The sequence below is a fragment of the Panthera tigris genome, chromosome A2, assembly GCF_018350195.1.
Source record: "Panthera tigris isolate Pti1 chromosome A2, P.tigris_Pti1_mat1.1, whole genome shotgun sequence".
Lineage (NCBI taxonomy): Eukaryota > Metazoa > Chordata > Mammalia > Carnivora > Felidae > Panthera > Panthera tigris.
This window is the reverse complement of record NC_056661.1, coordinates 32,722,942-32,741,490: the sequence shown is the minus strand read 5'-3', so window position 1 is coordinate 32,741,490 and position 18,549 is coordinate 32,722,942. Positions and strand designations below refer to the sequence as shown.

Here is an 18,549-nt window from a genome sequence, read left to right as displayed (position 1 = left end):
CGAGCCATCCGTTGTGATGGGAATTTAGAACACAAGGTGGCACAGCAGACAGAACCTTGCTCTCCGCGCGGAGGGAGGCAGCCTGGAGCTGAGCTGAGCTGAGCTGAGTCGGCAGCACACGAATAAATCAAGAAACAGCCCAAGGATCAAGAGCTGTTAAGCAGTCACAGCAGCGATGATGATGATCAAAAGACCACGCTGCCCCTCCCCTCTGCCTCCCCGGCCCTTCCTGCAGCCCTCAAGATACAAATGCATTTCATAAGCCTACACATTCACACATGCATTCAAAAGGCAGTTGCTGAACTGGGGGCCAGATACTGCTTTAGGGCTGGAGAGTAGCCCTAGGATCAGAGAGACCAGGTCCCTGAAAGGGAGAGAATAAGCCAGTAAATGATAACAATCAACAATGGAAACAATAAAGAGGTAAACAAATAGTATGAGCTTAGAGAATCACAGGGTCTCTGGAAACAAAAGAAACAGGACTGCGTGAAAAAGTGTCCTAAGAAGGGTCACCTTCGGATCTGCTGACGGCCAAGATCCCTGGGTGGCTTCTCAAAAGTAGCAACATTTGAGGAGAGCCCCAAGTGATGAGAAGCCACACATGTAGGTCTACGGGCATAATGTTCCAGGTGGAGGGAACAGCCAGTGCAAAGGCCCAGCAGAGTAAAAGGAATTAGTCTGGAAGTGGAGAGTGCCTTTCTGGCTGGAGCATGGGTAGGAGTAAGGGTAGTAGGAGATGAAATCGCAGAGGCAGGCAGGGTCAGACGAAGGAAGGCTTTGTGGGACACGGAAAAGAGCTTGTACCTCGTTGAAACTGTGTTGGGAAGCCATAGAAACATGTAGTCTGCAGACCATATAATCTGATTTATGCTGTAGAAAGATGTTTCTGGCCTCTGTGTGGATAATGGATTAAAAGGAATGAAGAATAAAGCAGAGACTGATTCTTAGGTTCTTACAGTCATCTAGGCTAGAAAAGCTGGTGGTTGTGGAGATGGACTGACGGATGGGTTCAGGATATATTTTGGAGACCTGTGTTGTAGGAAAGACAAAGAACCTCAAAAAGGGCCTTAAATTTCAGGGGTTTAGTGTCCTGTAAGGTTAAAACAATGCAGGATGCTCTCCTGGATCTCTTTCTTGGTCCTGTGCCTAACTTTACATTGCTAAAAATAAAGCAACCAGGATAGAAGTCACCCTAAAAGTCAGTAACCCTGAAGAAAAGGATCCTGGCATGTATTTTTTTTAACCCAGAAGCTTCTCAGCACCAATTACAGTGATAAGTTTCCTTTCAGGGCCAGTGGCCTTAAAATAAGGGCCCACACAGTATCCTGTTTTTCCAACCCAGAAAAGGAATCCTTATTGGTTTTTTCTTTCAATGAGCTATTTTGAACTATTCTTTCTTTCATCCCCCCCTTACACATTATAAGCAGCTAAAAGTCAAACTTTCAGTGTTAGGGGAACTGCTTTGGAGCTTCCAGGCTACAAGTAGGGGTCTCTTCTTGCAGGGAGACCTCGACAGGCATGGGGAATAAGAGGTTGGGGGGACAGGGCCAACCCTTAAGAATTTCCACAAAAGCCCGTTCACACTTGAAATACAGATGTTAGCGGGGGGCACCTGGGTGGCTCAGTCGGTTAAGCGTCTGATTTTGGCTCAGGTCATGATCTCATGGTTCGTGAGTTCGAGCTGTGTGCTCACCGCTCAGAGCCTGGAGCCTGCTTCAGATTCTGGGTCTCCCTCTCTCTCTTTCCCTTCCCCATTCACACACTGTCTCTCAAAAAAATAAAGTTTAAAAAAATATCAAAGAAATAACAGGTGTTAGGAAAGCCAAGTTCTCAGCATGACAGGTAGGGAGTCTTCCTCAGAGTTAGAAGCATTTATAGACTAAGACAAGACCCTATGCCTAAATACCTGAATTACAAATGTTTCTAACCAACATAGCGTTAGAGAGCTCTCTTGGAATCATTTGAGGAAGTGGTGTAATTCCACCCTTAAAGAGTAGATCTTGATTGAAATATTCTCTGGAGAAGAAAGATGGGCCTCATGGTACATCATGACCAATTAGTGGTCTTTTTCAGTTGACAGTTGTTTTTCTTTCCCCTTCTAGAAAGAATATGCCATAACTCACTCCTTTTCCTGCACCTATTTTTTTTTTTTTAATTACGTTATTAGGTGGTGTCAGGATACATTTGCAAGCTAGGAAGAGCTCCTACCCACTTTGGAAACTGTACTTTATAGGACTTGGGTGTCAGCCAAGCTGTTAGCTCTAAAGAGTTGCTTCATTGCCCGCAACTCAGAGACCAGTCTTGTTATATTTTTAGTATGTGTAGCCCTGAATGGCCCATGATTTAGGTACTGTGACTTGGGGTAAAATATCAGAGAACCTTATTGGCTATGCCTAGACTCCCATGCTATCTCTACAAAGGGAACTCTTCCTCAATCCACATCATGATTATGGGTTCAAGATACCTTGACCTGTTGACCAACAGGATGATGTCCATGAAGCTGTAGGCAAAAATTTTTATGAATGCATTTTTTTATGGGTAAACACCCCTTCGTAGTGAGCTGTGATCCAGAATGGATTAAGCACCTTCGAATGAGACCGTATAGTTCAGTGTTCAAAAGCAGTCTTGGCATTAGACCAAGTCTGCCTTCAGCTGCTCACCTGAGTGTGTGACCATGGCCGTGTTACTTAATCATCAATGTCCCGGTTTTCTCATCTGTAAAATAGGGATGATGTTAGTACTGAACTCAGCAGTTGAGAAGAATAAGTGTATGTCAAAAGGCAAGCTCTCAGCTCTTTTAGTTAATTTTACTCTCAGCTCTGAAGTTAGAAGACTTCTTTTTTTACAAAAATGGACAAACGAGAGGCCAAGTTGTTGACCCTTTATGGTGTATTCCACGTGTTTTGGGGGGTCAACCACAGTAGCACTAGTTAGTCCACTGACCATTCTGAAGGGACCATTCATCTCTCAGGAATTGCACGGTGACAGTCCTTTTGAGCGGCTCCAAGTATTAATGACTTTGGGCCTCTCCTCACCTGCGCCAGTTCAAGGCTTATGACTTTGAGGTGAAAGGCTCTGTAAACTATTAGCAGCCACCAGACTTGCAAGCCATTTATTTCTCTGTGGGACATATTTATTAGGCTGTATGTACTGTGTAATTGAAGCCGACTTCTCTGTCACTATAAAGCCGGGCAACCATGTTCTTCTTACCAAATGCCAACTGACACGCATTGGGAGCTCCTTATTCCAGAGATCTGAGACCCAGTCATCTCTTTAAATTATGATGTCCGTAATATTTTGTAATGACCATTATTAGGTCCCCAAAGGAAAGAATGTCTTCCTCTTTTTGGAGACACTGGGGCTGACGCTCTCGTTCTTGGCAGCCAGTATCATATTTGCATTGAAACATTACACCGCAGGGTTGGTCATAGGATTTGATTGGAGGAAGGGGGAGAAAAAGCAAACGTGTCTAAACTGCAACCCTTTTTTAATTTTGTTTTATGGATTCAATTTTGAGATATATAGCACTTGTAAGGTCCTTCAGTGAAAATGTACTCTAGTTCAAACTCGGCCTTGAGTTTATATTGGCACGCTGATTTTGCTTTAAACAAACAAACAAAAAAAACCTTTTAGGGGCGCCTGAGTGGCTGTCGGTTAAGCGTCCGACTTCAGCTAAGGTCACGATCTCGTGGTTTGCGTGTTCAAGCCCCACGTTGGGCTCTATGCTGAGAGCTCAGAGCCTGGAGCCTCCCTTGGATTCTCTGTCTCCCTCTCTCTCTGCCCCTTCGCCACTCATGCTCTGTCTCTCTCTCTCAAAAATAAATAAACATTAAGAACTAATAATAATAAAATAAAAATCACAAACCTTTAAAAAGCTTGTTATTTTTCAGTCAAGCATCAGTCATTACATGTTGCTTCCAAACTCCTGACCCCACAATTAAATACCAGCCTCCTTCAGTGTTCAGCTCCTCCCCTCCGCCTTCTTCTTCATATCAGATCAGCTTTCTTCTCTCGTACTCCCAAGAGCAATAGTGCTTCTTTCCATCATGGCCCTTAGCACTGACCACACTCAATATTGTCTAGTGTGTGTGTGTGTGTGTGTGTGTGTGTCTTTTTTTTTTTTTTTTTTTTTAAGACTATGAACTCGTCCAGGTCAGAGCCATGTCTGATTTACCTCTATCTCTCCTGTAATGCTTCGGTAGGCATATGGCAGAGCTCAGTAAATCTTGCATGGGTGAACAGTCACATGGACGGTTCCTTCCAAGCTCAGGTATTGGCTCTACAGGAAAGGCGTGCTCGACCACCTGGGATAAACTGGCTTTGCATCCCAGACACAGCCTCTTCCATCATCCTGCTTCTTTTTCATCACCGAAACTATCCCTCTGAAATTATTTGCTAGGTTATGTATATTCTCCCTTCCCCCACGTAACGTGAGCCCTATGAAAACAGGACCTTGTAAAAGATCTTATTCGTTGCTTTAATTCATGCCAGCTCTTGGCCAAAGCAGGCCCTTAGCACAGTTTGGTTACATGAGGGAGTGAATTTCTTTCCTACCTCCAGTGGAAAAAGTTAAGCTGAGTGTACCTACCTTTTGCAGTTTTCTTCCCTCAGCATTTTATTGGTAGGGTGAGTGCAGTTTAAATGTAATCCTGGTTTATACCTTTTTTTTTTTTTTAATGTCTATTTGTTTTGAGAGAGAGCATAAGCAGGGGGGTGGGTGGCAGAAGGAGAGAAGAGAGAAGGAGAGAGAGAATCCCAAGCAGGCTCCACGCTGTCAGCGCAGAGCCCAATGTGGGGCTTGATATCACAAACCATGAGATTGTGACCTGTGCCGAAATCAAGAGTCAGATGCTTAACTGACTGAGCCACCCAGGTGCCCCCGTTGTTTATGTGTTTTGTATTAAGCAAACCAACCAAACAAAAAAACTAGTTGGTCGAGATGATGCAGATGGCTCTCTAAACATGGGTTACTAGCCATTAATGTTAGTTATTTAAAGTCTGTGATTTGCTGTGAAGTAATGATCAATTCTGCCTCGCTGAGGAAATCACAGATTTTCTCACTCTTTCCTTCCTGCACGCCTCCATCTTGGTACTTCATGCAACTCTGAGTGTTTTGATCCGTCCTCATACTGCCTCTCCCCCCCCCCCCACCCCCGTAAAAGCATTACCCTACCAGGTTCTTTGTTCTTTCATGTAGCAGCAATTTTGCTGATAAATATCAGTGCTCTGCAAAGTCCTTTAATGCAGTTTCTCTCCTGAAAAAATTTTTCCATGTGCCCTTTAGCTCTTTCCGAGAAAGAAGAAGAAACATGCACTGAAAGTTTTCTCTTTCTGCTTGATCCTTCCTTCTCATTATCCTTTCTATTTGCAGATAAAGTATTTTATATACACTGTCCTTATTAGAGGCACAAACTTAGCAGAAGTCATCCTCACTCCAGGAGTTGCATCTAACACCATAGACATGTGCTTGGACAAGGTGACTTAACCTGGGGTTCAAAGAACCCAGTAGAATTGGCTTATCAAGGTTATCAAGGTTACAGTAGAATTGGCTTATCAAGCCAATAGATTGGCTTATCAAGGTCAAGATTTCAGAGACTACTGGAAATGATAAGCAAAATTATTTGCTTCTATGCAGCTTTGCTTCAGAGAGGCTCTAACAGCTTTTTTATCCTATTTTCAGTCAAGGCCATGGCCCAGTAATTTGTAACACAGCCACTTGAGTAGAAATGGTAGTCCTTGAGCCAATAGAGAGCTAGAAGAAACTCCAGGTAATTTTTAACCTAGCGGTGCACTAAAGTGAATAAACACATATCATTGTCCAAACTCACTGAAAAACGCTTCTCTGTTTATACTTGTCTTTGTGTGTAAAATCTGGAAAACTTGGGAAAGACTCAAAGCAATACGAATAACTTACTAATTCTAGAATTCAGAAACAGTATTTTAATACATGTTCTTGTAGTCTTTGGATGTGTGATGTGTGTGTGATACGTGTATATACCTATTTTTACAATGAGTTTATATTCTGTGTACAGTTTTATCCTGCTTTTAACATCTTGTATCATTACTACTTTTCCACATCACTAAATGTTCTTCACTGGACCCATTTTTAATGGATTCATAATCTTGTTGATAAAACAATGTGTTTGCTCAGTCCCCTGTTCTTAGGAGTCATTTCCAATTTTTATCTTCTTTAAATAATACTGTGTTGAACATCCTTTTAGATACATGTAAATCTTTGTGAGCCTCTCTGATTATTTCCTTAATGCACACTCTTAATGATGAGTTTATTGGGGGTAAAGTCCGCTATAATTTTCAAGTTTGGCATTTAGGAATACATGTTGATGTCTTTTAATTTTTTTTAATGTTTTCTTTATTTTTTTTTTAATTTTTTTTTTTCAACGTTTTTTTTTAATTTATTTTTGGGACAGAGAGAGACATAGCATGAACGGGGGAGGGGCAGAGAGAGAGGGAGACACAGAATCGGAAACAGGCTCCAGGCTCCGAGCCATCAGCCCAGAGCCTGACGCGGGGCTCGAACTCACGGACCGTGAGATCGTGACCTGGCTGAAGTCGGACGCTCAACCGACTGCGCCACCCAGGCGCCCCATGTTTTCTTTATTTTTGAGAGAGAGAGAGAGAGAGAGTAAGCAGGTGACGGGCAGAGAGAGAGGGAGACTAAAAATCCGAAGCAGGCTTCAGGTTCTGGGTTGTCAGCACAAAGCCCAACGCGGGGCTGAAACTCACAAACTGTGAGACTGTAACCTGAAGTTGGATGCTTAACCAACTAAGCCACCCAGGCACCCCAATTGATGTGTTTTAGAATAAAAAAGATAGTGGGGTCTGAGATGAAAATGTGCTCAGGAGTAGTCTATTCTGTTTTTGGAATATAAGAGTAACCCAGACCAAATTCTCACAGTCGTCTTTTCCGTGGCTTTCAGTGGTCTCCATGAACTAACCACCTGATTGCCTCAATCAATCAATCAGTCTCTCTCCCGCTCTCTTTCTCTCTCTCTTTTTCACTTTATGTAACAATCCCCCTGCTCCTTGAACATTGCATTCGTTACCTGATTCAACACCAGTGCTGTTTTCAGTCACCCATTTTGCGATGCAAAACTTTAAAGAGTCCCCTGTGTTCTAGGACATGTTCTAGCACATTAGTATGTGCTAGAATGCAAAGGAGGAAACCAAAATGTTTCCATTAAAACGCTCACATCTAGAGACCAAGTACACACTGGATTGACCAGCACAATAAAAACAATGTAAATTAATGGCATAGTACATTTTTATCACTTGTAGATCCACTTTGCTTATGACAGTGACTTTCCAATTCACGCTTTCAAAGCCTTTTGCATGATTTTTTCTTTGTTCTTTCAGTCGGTGAGGTTGGTTGACATTGTCACTTCCTTTAGCCTGGAGGAAGTTAGGTCCAAGAAAGTCTGATTTCTTTGCCACAATTCAGGCTTGATCATCTCGGTGCCGAAAGGGCAGTGAATGACTAATGTTTGGCTTCCCGTGGAAGAGTAGCTGAGCTATCGACATCTTCCCTGTGTCCATTTAGTCCACAGGATAAACACAAGTCTTAATCTCAACAGGGTGCCTAAAGAAACTGTGTACGTATATATTAATTTGGGGGAAAGTAAGCAGTTCTTGAAGGCTCTAGAGGTGAATGATGGCTCTTGAGATTGAAGAGTGCAGTAAAATGTTCTGAAATTTGGTATATTCATCTTACTTAAAAAGGCAGTATAGGCTTTTGTTTATTGTGGTATTCTTCTGCGTGTACGTGTGTGTTCATAAATAAGTAAAGCTTTGCTTGTAGAAGATCCTAAAATAGGTAATAAAACCGTGAGCCAAAGAACACACAGTTTTGGCATGTAACCTTCTAGTCTTTGTTTCCAAATGCATATGTATTCTGTTACGGTTTTACTTTTTGCTATCAATTTTTGCATACAACCATTATAAAATTTCACCAAGAATAACATTTGCCATTTAGTTGTATGCGAACGTGTTCAGTAGCGTGGCTTTATGGTCTTGGTATTTAAAAGGAAAGCGTTCTCTTCATGTTATTTGGTCAGATTCCAGTCACTAACAGAGAATTTGCCATTTGGTTTCTCCAAAAGGACATTTCCTTTTTCATAGGGAACTTTGGAAATTCAGGTCCCACTTTTCTCACTTGTATAAATCACACTTACACTCACACTTTGAATGTATGCTTCCCCGTAAAAGTTTTCTGGGACCCCTTTGAAATAGCATTTGCCACCTTCCCGGCTCTACGAGCAGATGGTGCCATTGGTAGAGTCTTCCTTCTGCCTCTTCTCAAAATCTCCCTTCTCTTCCCTGAAGGGAGCAAGTGAGCCCATTAAGACAGGTGCTGTTTCTTCCCATACCTCACATGTAGTAGGTGACACGATTGCCCCTGGGAACACAAAGTGCGATTTCTCCTGGGAAAACCACCGTGTCTGTGAAGCATGGGATCATGCTGCTTTCTGTCACCCATCCAGTGTGGGATGGCCTGCACTCAGCTCTCACTTGATAAGAACCACATCGTGTGCTTTCTAGGTCTTGGAAAATTCTGCCAAAGGGTGACCTTTTTTGAGTATTTTCTGATGAGGTCTCCCAGCTGTTTTCAAACCATCTGAGTAGTTTTGGCTAAAATATATTATAAATTGTAATCAGGAGCTTTGTTCCCGCATTCATATTCATTAGATTTTAAGATTTAATGACTATGTGGACTTAAAGCAAATCCATGATTTCTTTTTTAAAAAGCACTCAAGTGAGTCTCTCGATTTTTGACTTTCTGAATACTAATTTAAGGCCAACTTTGGCTCCTGTAAAAGGTGTAGCTTTTGAAAAACAAGGTAGCAAAGAGGAACAAATTCCTCTCTAAATTAATAGTTTTTCTTCTTTGTTGTAAAATACAACTTGTAGGGTCAGTTGAGCTGGGATACTTTGGGATGTTGCACGGAGGGCTTCCTCAGAGGAAACAGGACTATAACTATTACCCCAGTTTGCTTCAGACTGGTTGGTTTTGTACACTTAATGGAAGGGCCATTAATTAATTAATGTTCATGTTTAAATAAATATTTTATTGCCTCAGCAAAATTATGAATATGGTATTCTTGATGAAGGTTCTTGATGAAGAATTCTAGATGAAGGCTAGGTTGGCCTCACCTAGCCCCTCCTATCCCAGCCCCTCCTTGCCCACCAGAAATACCCCAGTGGTGAGTCTTGTGTGGACAGTTGTGGAATGCAGACACCGTGCCTTTGTTTGGGTATATTTGATACCGGCCTCCTCCTGTACCCGCCGTTCTGCAGCATGCTGCTTGCATTCAGCATCATGTTTTGGAGCCCATCCATGCTACTCAGAGAAAAAGCTCACTGCTTTTAACCTCTGCAGACTGCCTTATAGGTGCGCTGTTCCACAGTTTCTTTAGAACCTCTGGTCCTTTCCAGGTTTCTTTTATGCCACCCCTGCTGCAGTGAGCATCCTTGTATACACCTGCACTTTGAGCGTGTGTTTCTGTATGATAGGGAAGGAAAAGTACCCTTTATTTTATACACAAACTCTTCAGAGACCAGGAATTTAAGATGGTCGGTTTTATAAATGATTAGCAGAGTACGGATCAAAGCCACTTTCCCTGACTCCTCCTACCTCGTTGGAGATTCTTGACACATTTTTATAGAGAGTCACCGGGATCTTGTGTGAAGACAAGTCTGGTGAAAGCTAACTACAGTGAAATGTTGCATCTTGCAGTTAACAAAGAAGGTCAGTCGGAATTAGGGAAAAAAATCTGAGTGCAAAGATGCAATATTATATACTTTTGAAGTGTGTGCAATGACCAACACTAATATAACTGAATAAAATTCCTTAAGGGAATCACATTAATGAACAAATAAAAGAACTTCATAATTTTTTAAAGAATAGTGACCCAACCAGATTACCCAGCACAGTTATTCTCATCCACAGGTAAATTAGTTCCCCTGCAATATTTTTTAGACTTTAACAGGTTAGGCAGATGACCTTTCCTAGGGGGAGGAAGATAACCATAAGCACATCCTTCCTGAACAGTGTAAATTCTCAAAGGCCGGTGAAGGGGTTGACATTTGAGAGGCCTCCTCTACGCCAGGTGTGAGGCTTTAAAATGTTTTGTCTATTTAAGTATCATCATCCTGTGAAGTGAACCTTACTGTCTCCATTTCGTAAACTGAGACGCTGAAGCATGGACAGCTCTAAAGCCAACTTCACGAAGGTCTGCCTGTGCGATCTCGCTGGACCTGAAAGAGTCCTCCTCTTTCCACCATCTCCCAGTCTCCTTGAATGTGGTCCTCAGACCGCCTGCATCGGAATCTCCTGGAAGATTTGTTTACACTGCAGATTCCCCGGCCCTTGGGGGTGGGGCCCAGGGTTCTGCATTTGTAAAAGTCTGTACGTTCTCCTTATGTACTTGGAAGTCTGAGAGCCACTTGGCCGGGCCGTGATGACCTCGTTTTGGTGATGACGTGATGAGCCTTGCCAGAAGTGTCCCCAATGCCTTTGGGGACAAGTAATCCATGAGAAGCCATGCCTCACTTGCAGTGGGCACATGAGCAGTGCTCCTCTGCTGGCTTCCTCCTACTCATCCACTTCTGTTGCCTCGTGTTACTTGTGCTGAACTTAGCACAGCTCATGGTTTGACAAGTCACTTCCCAAAGCATTGAAATCATCACACTACACGGGGATCATTTTCTAAAAAAGGTTGAAGTTTCCAGTGCAAAATCATCAGATCAGAAGTCTTATCTTTTGTGCCCAGTACAGATGGAATCTGCATTTTGCATTCTAACCCTTGCTCAAACCAAAAATAAAAAATAGATAAAAAATGAGAGGACAGCTTGCAGAAATGATTACCTTTGAAACACCGTTCTATGCTTTTATTTTTCATTCTAGCCCTCCTTTGCTTCACTCTCCTGTTGGCAGGTTTCCCATATGTCTGCCCCTAATCGCTGCTGACTTTTCTAGAAGTGTGCAGCAATCACCAGCCTCTTCCAGCTCTCACCCTTCCGTGAAAGACGGGGTTCTGGAAAAGCCAGCTAGGATCAGTGAATACCTTTTTCTTTTCTGCCTTTTTTCTTTATCCATTATCATCTTCTCTCAGCTCCATGAAATTTTCTCATTCACTCCCCCAACAATCTGCTTTCCTCTTGAGGGTCTGGCCCCAGCTAGTGTCCTTTCCAACAAGCTAAATAGGAGTGTGCTTGGTTGACTGACATGCATGGAGAGGTGTGCCCATGGTCTGGAGGGGGTCCTACAGCAAGTTAAATTTGTGTTCTCTGCTGGCAAAAGAACATCCGTCTTTGTTTTGGTGTTCAGCTCATCCAAATAAAGAAGGCATTTCCTCTCCTGAAAGGCGGTGGGGGACGGGGGAGGGAGGGAGAAAAGGAAAGAAACGACCCAAAAAAAAAAAAAAAAGAAAGAAAAATTTAATTTTAACCATGTACTCCTCTGCAACTAAATATATACCCCTTCCTCTGTCCTGATTGGTCCGCTTCAATTGACAAGTGGATCGTGGGGAAAGGAAATATCCTGGACTTAATTGTAAGTTAAGTCTCTCTTAATCCAGAAGAGCATTTGAGATTCTGTCCAAGTGTTCAATTTCCCAGGCCGCTGAGGTCTGTGAATTTCTTTTCCCAGCCTCCAGGCTGCTGCAGTACAAGCCAGCATAGCTAATGCAGATAGATCTCCTGCCTCTCGCTCTCCTCCTCCCTCTGCTTTGATTCGATATGAACAGCCTGGTAACTCCGATGCTGGGGAGAAATCTGACATAACTCTGCAGATGGCTAGGTTGCCATGAAACACCTGGGGATTGTTCTTTAAGGAAAAGGTAACATTTATATGCTAATGATTTTTTCCCCTCTTCCCTCCTTGTTGCATTTTTTCCAGGGTTGCCAGTTCCCAAGAAGAGCCCAAAGTCGGTAAGGACTTGTCAGTTACTTGATTCTTGTTTGCCGGGGGGTGGGGGCTGGTGGTGGGAAGGGACGCCGTCTAGTTTGACTTCACGTAATGTGTTTTAGAGTAGATGGGGGAGACGGTAGCTCCGGCTCATTTGATTAAGTTCTGAGGGTCTGTTTGGTATAGAAGGTGTTTGGGTTTGTCTTTAACTGTCTAGTGATTTGTGGGCAGGCTGCAGGAGCCAGGTTAAAGAATGCATGTTTGGAATCTTCTCTATAAATGCATCACGACTCGCATTCAAATGGATGACTTTCGTAGGTGTTTTAACTTGATACAAATGCTATTGTTTCCTTTGGGAGGGGGGTGGGGGAGAGCTCCACCTGCTTTCTGGGTAAGGTTGCTCTTAACTGGTGTTTCCATCCGTTCACATGGGCAGATTCTCTCCTTGAGCTTTCTTATGCATTGGCTGATGAATTATTTACAAAATTAAAAAGCCTGCAGGTTTGAAGAATTGCTTTGCCCTGTATATATATCCACGCTCACATGCAACCCTGTTCGCTGCCCCAGCATTGAGAATAAGACATTTCCTTGCTGTCGAAATGTCCTTTGTTGTTTTGCTAGCTTTAGCAGCATTATGCTGCAGGTATAGGATTCTTTAAAAAAAAAAAATCAATGTTTTGCTGTCCTTTCTAATCTGGTTTCCCTGAAGATGCATTACCTAGTTGACATGTTAGCTAATAGCTTAGAGGCTATGGTGTTGTGCTTGGTGGTGTCAGCTTCTGTTCCCAGGGCACTGACAACAAATTAAAATGCTACTTAAAAACTCAAAATCTGGACCTAGGATGCCTATGATATTGATCCAGGAGAAGGAAGCTTCCCGATTCATTAACATTTGGGTAAAGAGGGGTACTTCCATGTGGCTTAGAGTATTCGGGGGAGGGAAGATTTACGGCTTTCTGCCATCCGGGAAAGGAGAGCCTTTAAAACTTTGCAGCGTACGGGGCTGCAGTGGAATTCTTTCCACCTGTCTCCAAGCCTGGCGGCGAGAGGCAGAAGTTTATTAAGGAGATGAGCAAAGAAGCTTCTTGCATTCTTAAGCTCCACTCCTAAGTTGTCCGAAGAGAAAAGCCTGCAATAGTTGATGTGCTTCCAGTGGCACGGTGCTGTGGTGTCTACAACATGTGACTTCGGGCTGCCTCCCTTGTCAGTCTGTGTTAATGTTGAAGCTGAAAAGCGCTGGTAGGTGTGCACATCGGAACCACAGAGATGCCAATGCTCAGGAGCGCGCGTGCGCATGTGTGTGTGTGTGCACGTGCATGCACATGGCACATGTGTGTCCTGATCCCCAGGTCATAGTCAGAAACCTATTCAGCCTTCAGAAAAATAGAAGTAAATCCGAAAGATGTGTCTCATGAGCTTGAGTTAGCCATCCTTTTTTCTCCCCCACCCGCAAGCGTTTTCCGTGATGCACGGAATTAATTTGCACACCCCACATGGAATGGAGTCTTAACGAGGAGCATACTGGGGGGAGATATAGCAGGTCTGCCCAGGGAGCATGACATCAAGGAGTAAGGTGTTCTTTTTGGTTTTGCATCCCATTTAAACTTACTTTGCAAAAGGATGTTGTGGATTTCACTTGCATCGTTTCTTCCCCAAAGTGTTTTGGAATTCACTGCCGAACTCAAAGGATATCAAACAGGTATAGAGCCTGTTTTCACCAAGTCAGTTAAGAGAATTCCCTATGACAGTTTATTTTTGTAGAAGCCGTGTCATTAGCAAGCAGCAAGCCAATTACTCCGGCTGCATTCCTAGGAAAAAAGCGTTCTTAACTGCTTTGCCCACAGTCTGCTGGCTCTTAATTACCACAAGCTAAGAGCCTGGTGTGTTGCCGGGTTAGAAAAGAACAAGCCCCCGGCCTGGGGCTTGTCCTTACCTGATTTCTGTGCCAGGACAGGGATGATGGTTTTCACAGCATTGCTGGCACACTCTGGCAGCTGCTGTACAAAATTTGGGAACAATCAGCCAAGGTCTGCCATTGCCAGTAGAGCATTGCTAACATCTGTGATCCGTGGGAGCTCTGTACAGGTGGGTTGAGAGCTGTTTCCCTTCCCCAGTTAGAATTTTGATGATGTCCTGCCAGAGAGACAGATGATGATGGGATTTTTCTGGTGGGGTCGAAGGGAGTCCATGGGGAAGCTGGATGTCATGGTTCCAGAAAGCCAGGCACATAATAGCAGACAGGGTCAGTTGTGCAAGATAAGTAATGAATGCACGCGGATTGTGCCAGGTTATAACATGCTGAGATGTACCATTAGCTCTGTGAATATACGGTCTTAACCCGGGACCATGTTTTTTCTCTGTTCTAGAGTCTTCTGACATTGTTGGCTCGCTCATGTGACTGACAGCTTCCTTTTGCCCTCATACCTTTTTTTTTTTTTTTAATGTTTTCAATAATTAATTAGTTGGGTTTTTATTAGAACAAAAGGACTTTTTGATCTTGTTTTCCCTCCTGGGCAGTGTCTCTAGCTTACTCTTAATAAGCAGTTTCACCTACTAGATTTAGTTTAAATGTTAAGCTTATGGGTTCTGTACACTGGGAACAATGGCAGTGCCTTAATAAATTGTTATTCATTTAATACCTGGATGTTAATACCATAACATCAGGAATTTTTTTGCCACATGGCAGAGAAAAAAATAAGACATATTTGCTGTCAGGTTTTAGACCTCACTGGAGAACTGATTCTGAGACCCAATTTAATCATCCTGACTGGAAACCTACTTAACTGAGACTCTTGTTCTGAATCATGCTCAAGGATTTTGTAAGAATTTAAAACTCTAGGGGTGCCTCGCTGGCTCAGTCGGTACGTAGAGCTCATGACTCTTGATCTCGGCATCGTGAGTTCGAGCCCCACATTGGGTGTACAGATTACTAAAAAAATAAATAGGTAAACTTAAAAAAATTAATTTAAAACTCTAAATACCACATCAAACCCTGAATTTTAAGTCAGTATTCACTTTTGTTTTCTCACTAGTTCGTTTCCCAGCTGTGACTTCCCTTTCTCCCTTCCTTCATCTGTCCATCTGTCCGTGTAACCCATCCATGCATCTGTCCATGCGTTTATCTGTTATGCGCTCATCCCCAACTATCCGTCCATCTATCCATTTATTTAGCAATTAGTATCAAAGATTCATTGTCACAAATCACCAAAAATTGTATGCATTTGTTACCTCAGCCTGTGTTTATTGAGGTTCTTCTGTATGCCAGACCCAGTGCCAGCATACAACAGGATCTAAACCAGAAAACACTCCTGCCCTCAGGCAACTAGGGAGAGAGAAGCAATAGTCACATAAACAGGCAGATCTGCATGAATCCTCCTCATGGGGCATAAAGGCAGAAACCTTCCCAAGTTAAAAAAAAAGCAGAAAGATAATCTAGAACCAAGTACACACATAATGAAAATCACTCAGCTCTTAATTACAACCTCCTAAGTTAAATAGTCCTTACAAAGCCCCAGCAAGGACCCAGGGCTGAGATGCTGTGATTGAGCTGTGGAATTTTTCTGAGTTCCCCAGCAGCCTGAGCAATACGGGAAGCTTTACTTACGTAGCTATTATTGTCAGATCAAAGAAAGCATACCATATTCATAAAGAAGACAAAACTTCCCCAGTTACTAAAAAACTTCGCATCAAGTTTTCATACAGGGAACACAAAATGTCAGAGAGACCAAGGAAGTCTCTTCAACAAACTGCAGCAAAGGCAGCAAGCTGAAAGGAAGCAGTAGTGACAGGTTTCTGGTCCATTGTCCTCTGCTCCTTTCCCTTGGAAGAGACCCTAGGGATATTGCTGACGACCAGTTGTTAAGAGATGTGAGAGAGAGAGAGAGAGAGAGAGATCTCAGGTAATATACCCAGTGAGTGACCCCAGCCAGAATCACCCAGTTTTATGTATCCTGCCTGGTTTTCAAACTCTCCTGGTTGTCTTAACTCCCCAGAGCCACAAAGCAGTGAGTAGTAGAAGGAAGAAGGATTAGGGTTGCTCATGTAAGTCTCCTTGTCCCTCACCTTCTCTCAGCGATGCACTCCCTCGACCCCTCGGAGCCTAGAAGATAGACTTTGCTTTTGTATCTTTCAAACATTCCATGTGAACCAAAATTCATTTTCATATCCGATCAATACTTTCCTTTTCTTCTCCATTAACTCCTCTCATCTGCCTTTTTGGAAGAGATTATTTGACTTAGACTCGTAAATGATAAAAGAAAGAGACAAAGAGAAAGACCATCCTCTCTCTGCTTTGGCTTGTATTTGAGTCTCTGATTTTTGCACAACCTTTAACGACATTGGCCTAATATCTCATCAGCACTTGGAGTTTTTCCTGTTGTCCATGTAAATCACTGCAGTGGCCTTCAGTCTTGGCAGATAAGTGAACTGTAAATAATTTTGCTTTAAAATGGATCGATTTGTCATCTTTAAGCCACATGAATTCTTTTCATCATTTAAGCTCCTAAGTGCTGTCTGTATTCATTTACTCTTCTGAGCAAATATTTTCAGCTCACTTTATAAGCACCTTCGTTTTGAAATCATTTTGTGAAATACTGATGAGTTGATTTTTTTTTCCTATTTCCATTTATAAAAACCATTGCATCTTCCCGATTGCCCTGGCCTGTCAATAGTTAGGAAATCATCTGTTCTAGGGAGGTTGGTACAATTTTATTTTAAAAGGCCTTATGACACAAGTGTGTGTGGGTAGGGTGTGGCCAAGGACTTTTGTGGAGCTTTGAAAATTGAGCCCATTTCTTTCTTCCTAGTCAACTGATAGGAGATTTAAAGATAAAAATCTTCCTTCCCAAATAATCAGAGCAGTGACAAGAGCTGGCTTTGGAAATACCCATCCCAGTATGTGGTACATCTTTCCAACTAGTTGCTCAAGCTGGAGACCTGGGAGGTGAATATCCGTGGTTCCAAGATGTCCTCCCCTCCTTTTCCTCTTCCCTGCCCTCCATTCAGCAACGCCTATTGAATCTGGCACCGAAATGTCTTTGACTTCACTTTTTCCCCCTCCCCTTCATTACTGCTATTCTGTGGTGTAAACCACCTTGGATCTCTCACATAGAATACACGATAGCCTCTCCTCTCTGCTTTTACTCCTGTCCACACCAACCTAGTCACCCCCTCAGTAGCCAGACCAAACTCTCTATAAGTCATTTGGGTCCTGGCACATCCCTGCTTTAAATTCCTGATTAGATTTCTTCTCCTCTGAACTAAGAATGAAACCCAAACTCTTTAAAGCACCCCTCAGAGTCCTTGCAGTATCTGGTCTCCAAGCATATCTGAGGCCATCCCACTCCCTTGCTGTGTCCCACTACGTTCTCTCTCTTCTTCAGACAGCCCAAGCTCGTTTTTGCTTTGAAGACTTAGCACATACTGTTCCCATTAATGGGCTGTTTTTCCAGAAGTCTCTCCCTACCACCTACCCACAGGACATTGCAGTATGTTGGTATCAAACTGTTAGGTTTACGTGATTAATGTCCATCAACACACACACACACACACACACACCCCTAGATACGAGCATCAATTCTAAGAGTTTAGGTACTATCTCCCTTTACACATTTATGCCTGAGAATCTGGCTCACAGCAAGTGTCCTGTGTGTACTTATTGGATGAGTGAACTGTAATGCATGTCAATATGCATTGTGGGCAGCTACGTACAAGGGCTTGGTCTGGACGTTCTGGCATTTGTGTGCTAGGTCGTCACGTGGTGCTGGTATGCATTGAAGAACAGACTTGAAATGTCTCTTGAGCTACAGATAGATCTCTTGGGGCCAGTTTCTCACCTAGAAAAATGAGGAGAAAGACAGTCCCACCAGATGCAAATCTGATCCTGTGCTATAGCTAGTTCAGAAGTGAATTTGTTCTCATGCCCCAGGTCTTTGCTGAGAGGTAATTCCGGGTGGCTGTAGAGGTACAAGTTGACTTTAATTTGAGAGATACATAAACATGACTTTTCTCCTGGACGGTTCTGGGCTCTGATCAGATAAAAGGCAGCACGAAAGCTAATTAGCATGCCCACAGAAGGGAAGAAGGCATATTTTGAACTCTAGCACATACACCCAGAGCATATAGCTTCAAAAAACTTAGACTACCAAGATATTGAATACAGAATATATCTTCAAATCAAGTGGTTTGCATAATTGAACTTGAAAAGAAACATAAGGCGAGGTTAAATCTTATCAGAGGAAAATCTAAACAGCTTCCAGAATGTTGTGCATTAGCCCATTAGCGTGGGTTAGAATATGTCATCTAGTGATAGCTTTAAGTGGTGACATAGTTTTTTTTGAGCGTGTTCTCAGGATGATGCTTTATTTACTTTTGTTTGCCAAATTTAGGGACAGGGTTTAGGTGGCATTTAAAAGGGATGCAGAGATGCAGTTTCAGAGATAATTTTATTATTAAAAAATTTTTTTTAACGTTTATTTATTTTTGAGACGGAGAGAGACAGAGCATGAACGGGGGAGGGTCAGAGAGAGAGGGAGACACAGAATCCGAAACAGACTCCAGGCTCTGAGCTGTCAGCACAGAGCCCGACGTGGGGCTCGAACCCATGGACCGTGAGATCATGACCTGAG

The 18,549-nt window shown here is 42.9% G+C and overlaps 1 protein-coding gene across 9 annotated transcripts in view; it reads left to right on the top strand.

Annotated features, from left to right (window-relative positions):
* MAGI1 (membrane associated guanylate kinase, WW and PDZ domain containing 1) overlaps positions 1-18,549 on the top strand; it is a 629,340-nt gene that overhangs the window by 573,359 nt on the left and 37,432 nt on the right. For all 9 annotated transcript variants that reach the window (XM_042979370.1, XM_042979366.1, XM_042979371.1 and 6 more), the window contains exon 13: positions 11,915-11,946. In XM_042979370.1, the coding sequence (XP_042835304.1) occupies positions 11,915-11,946 (32 nt within the window). The remainder of the gene's footprint in view (positions 1-11,914; positions 11,947-18,549) is intronic.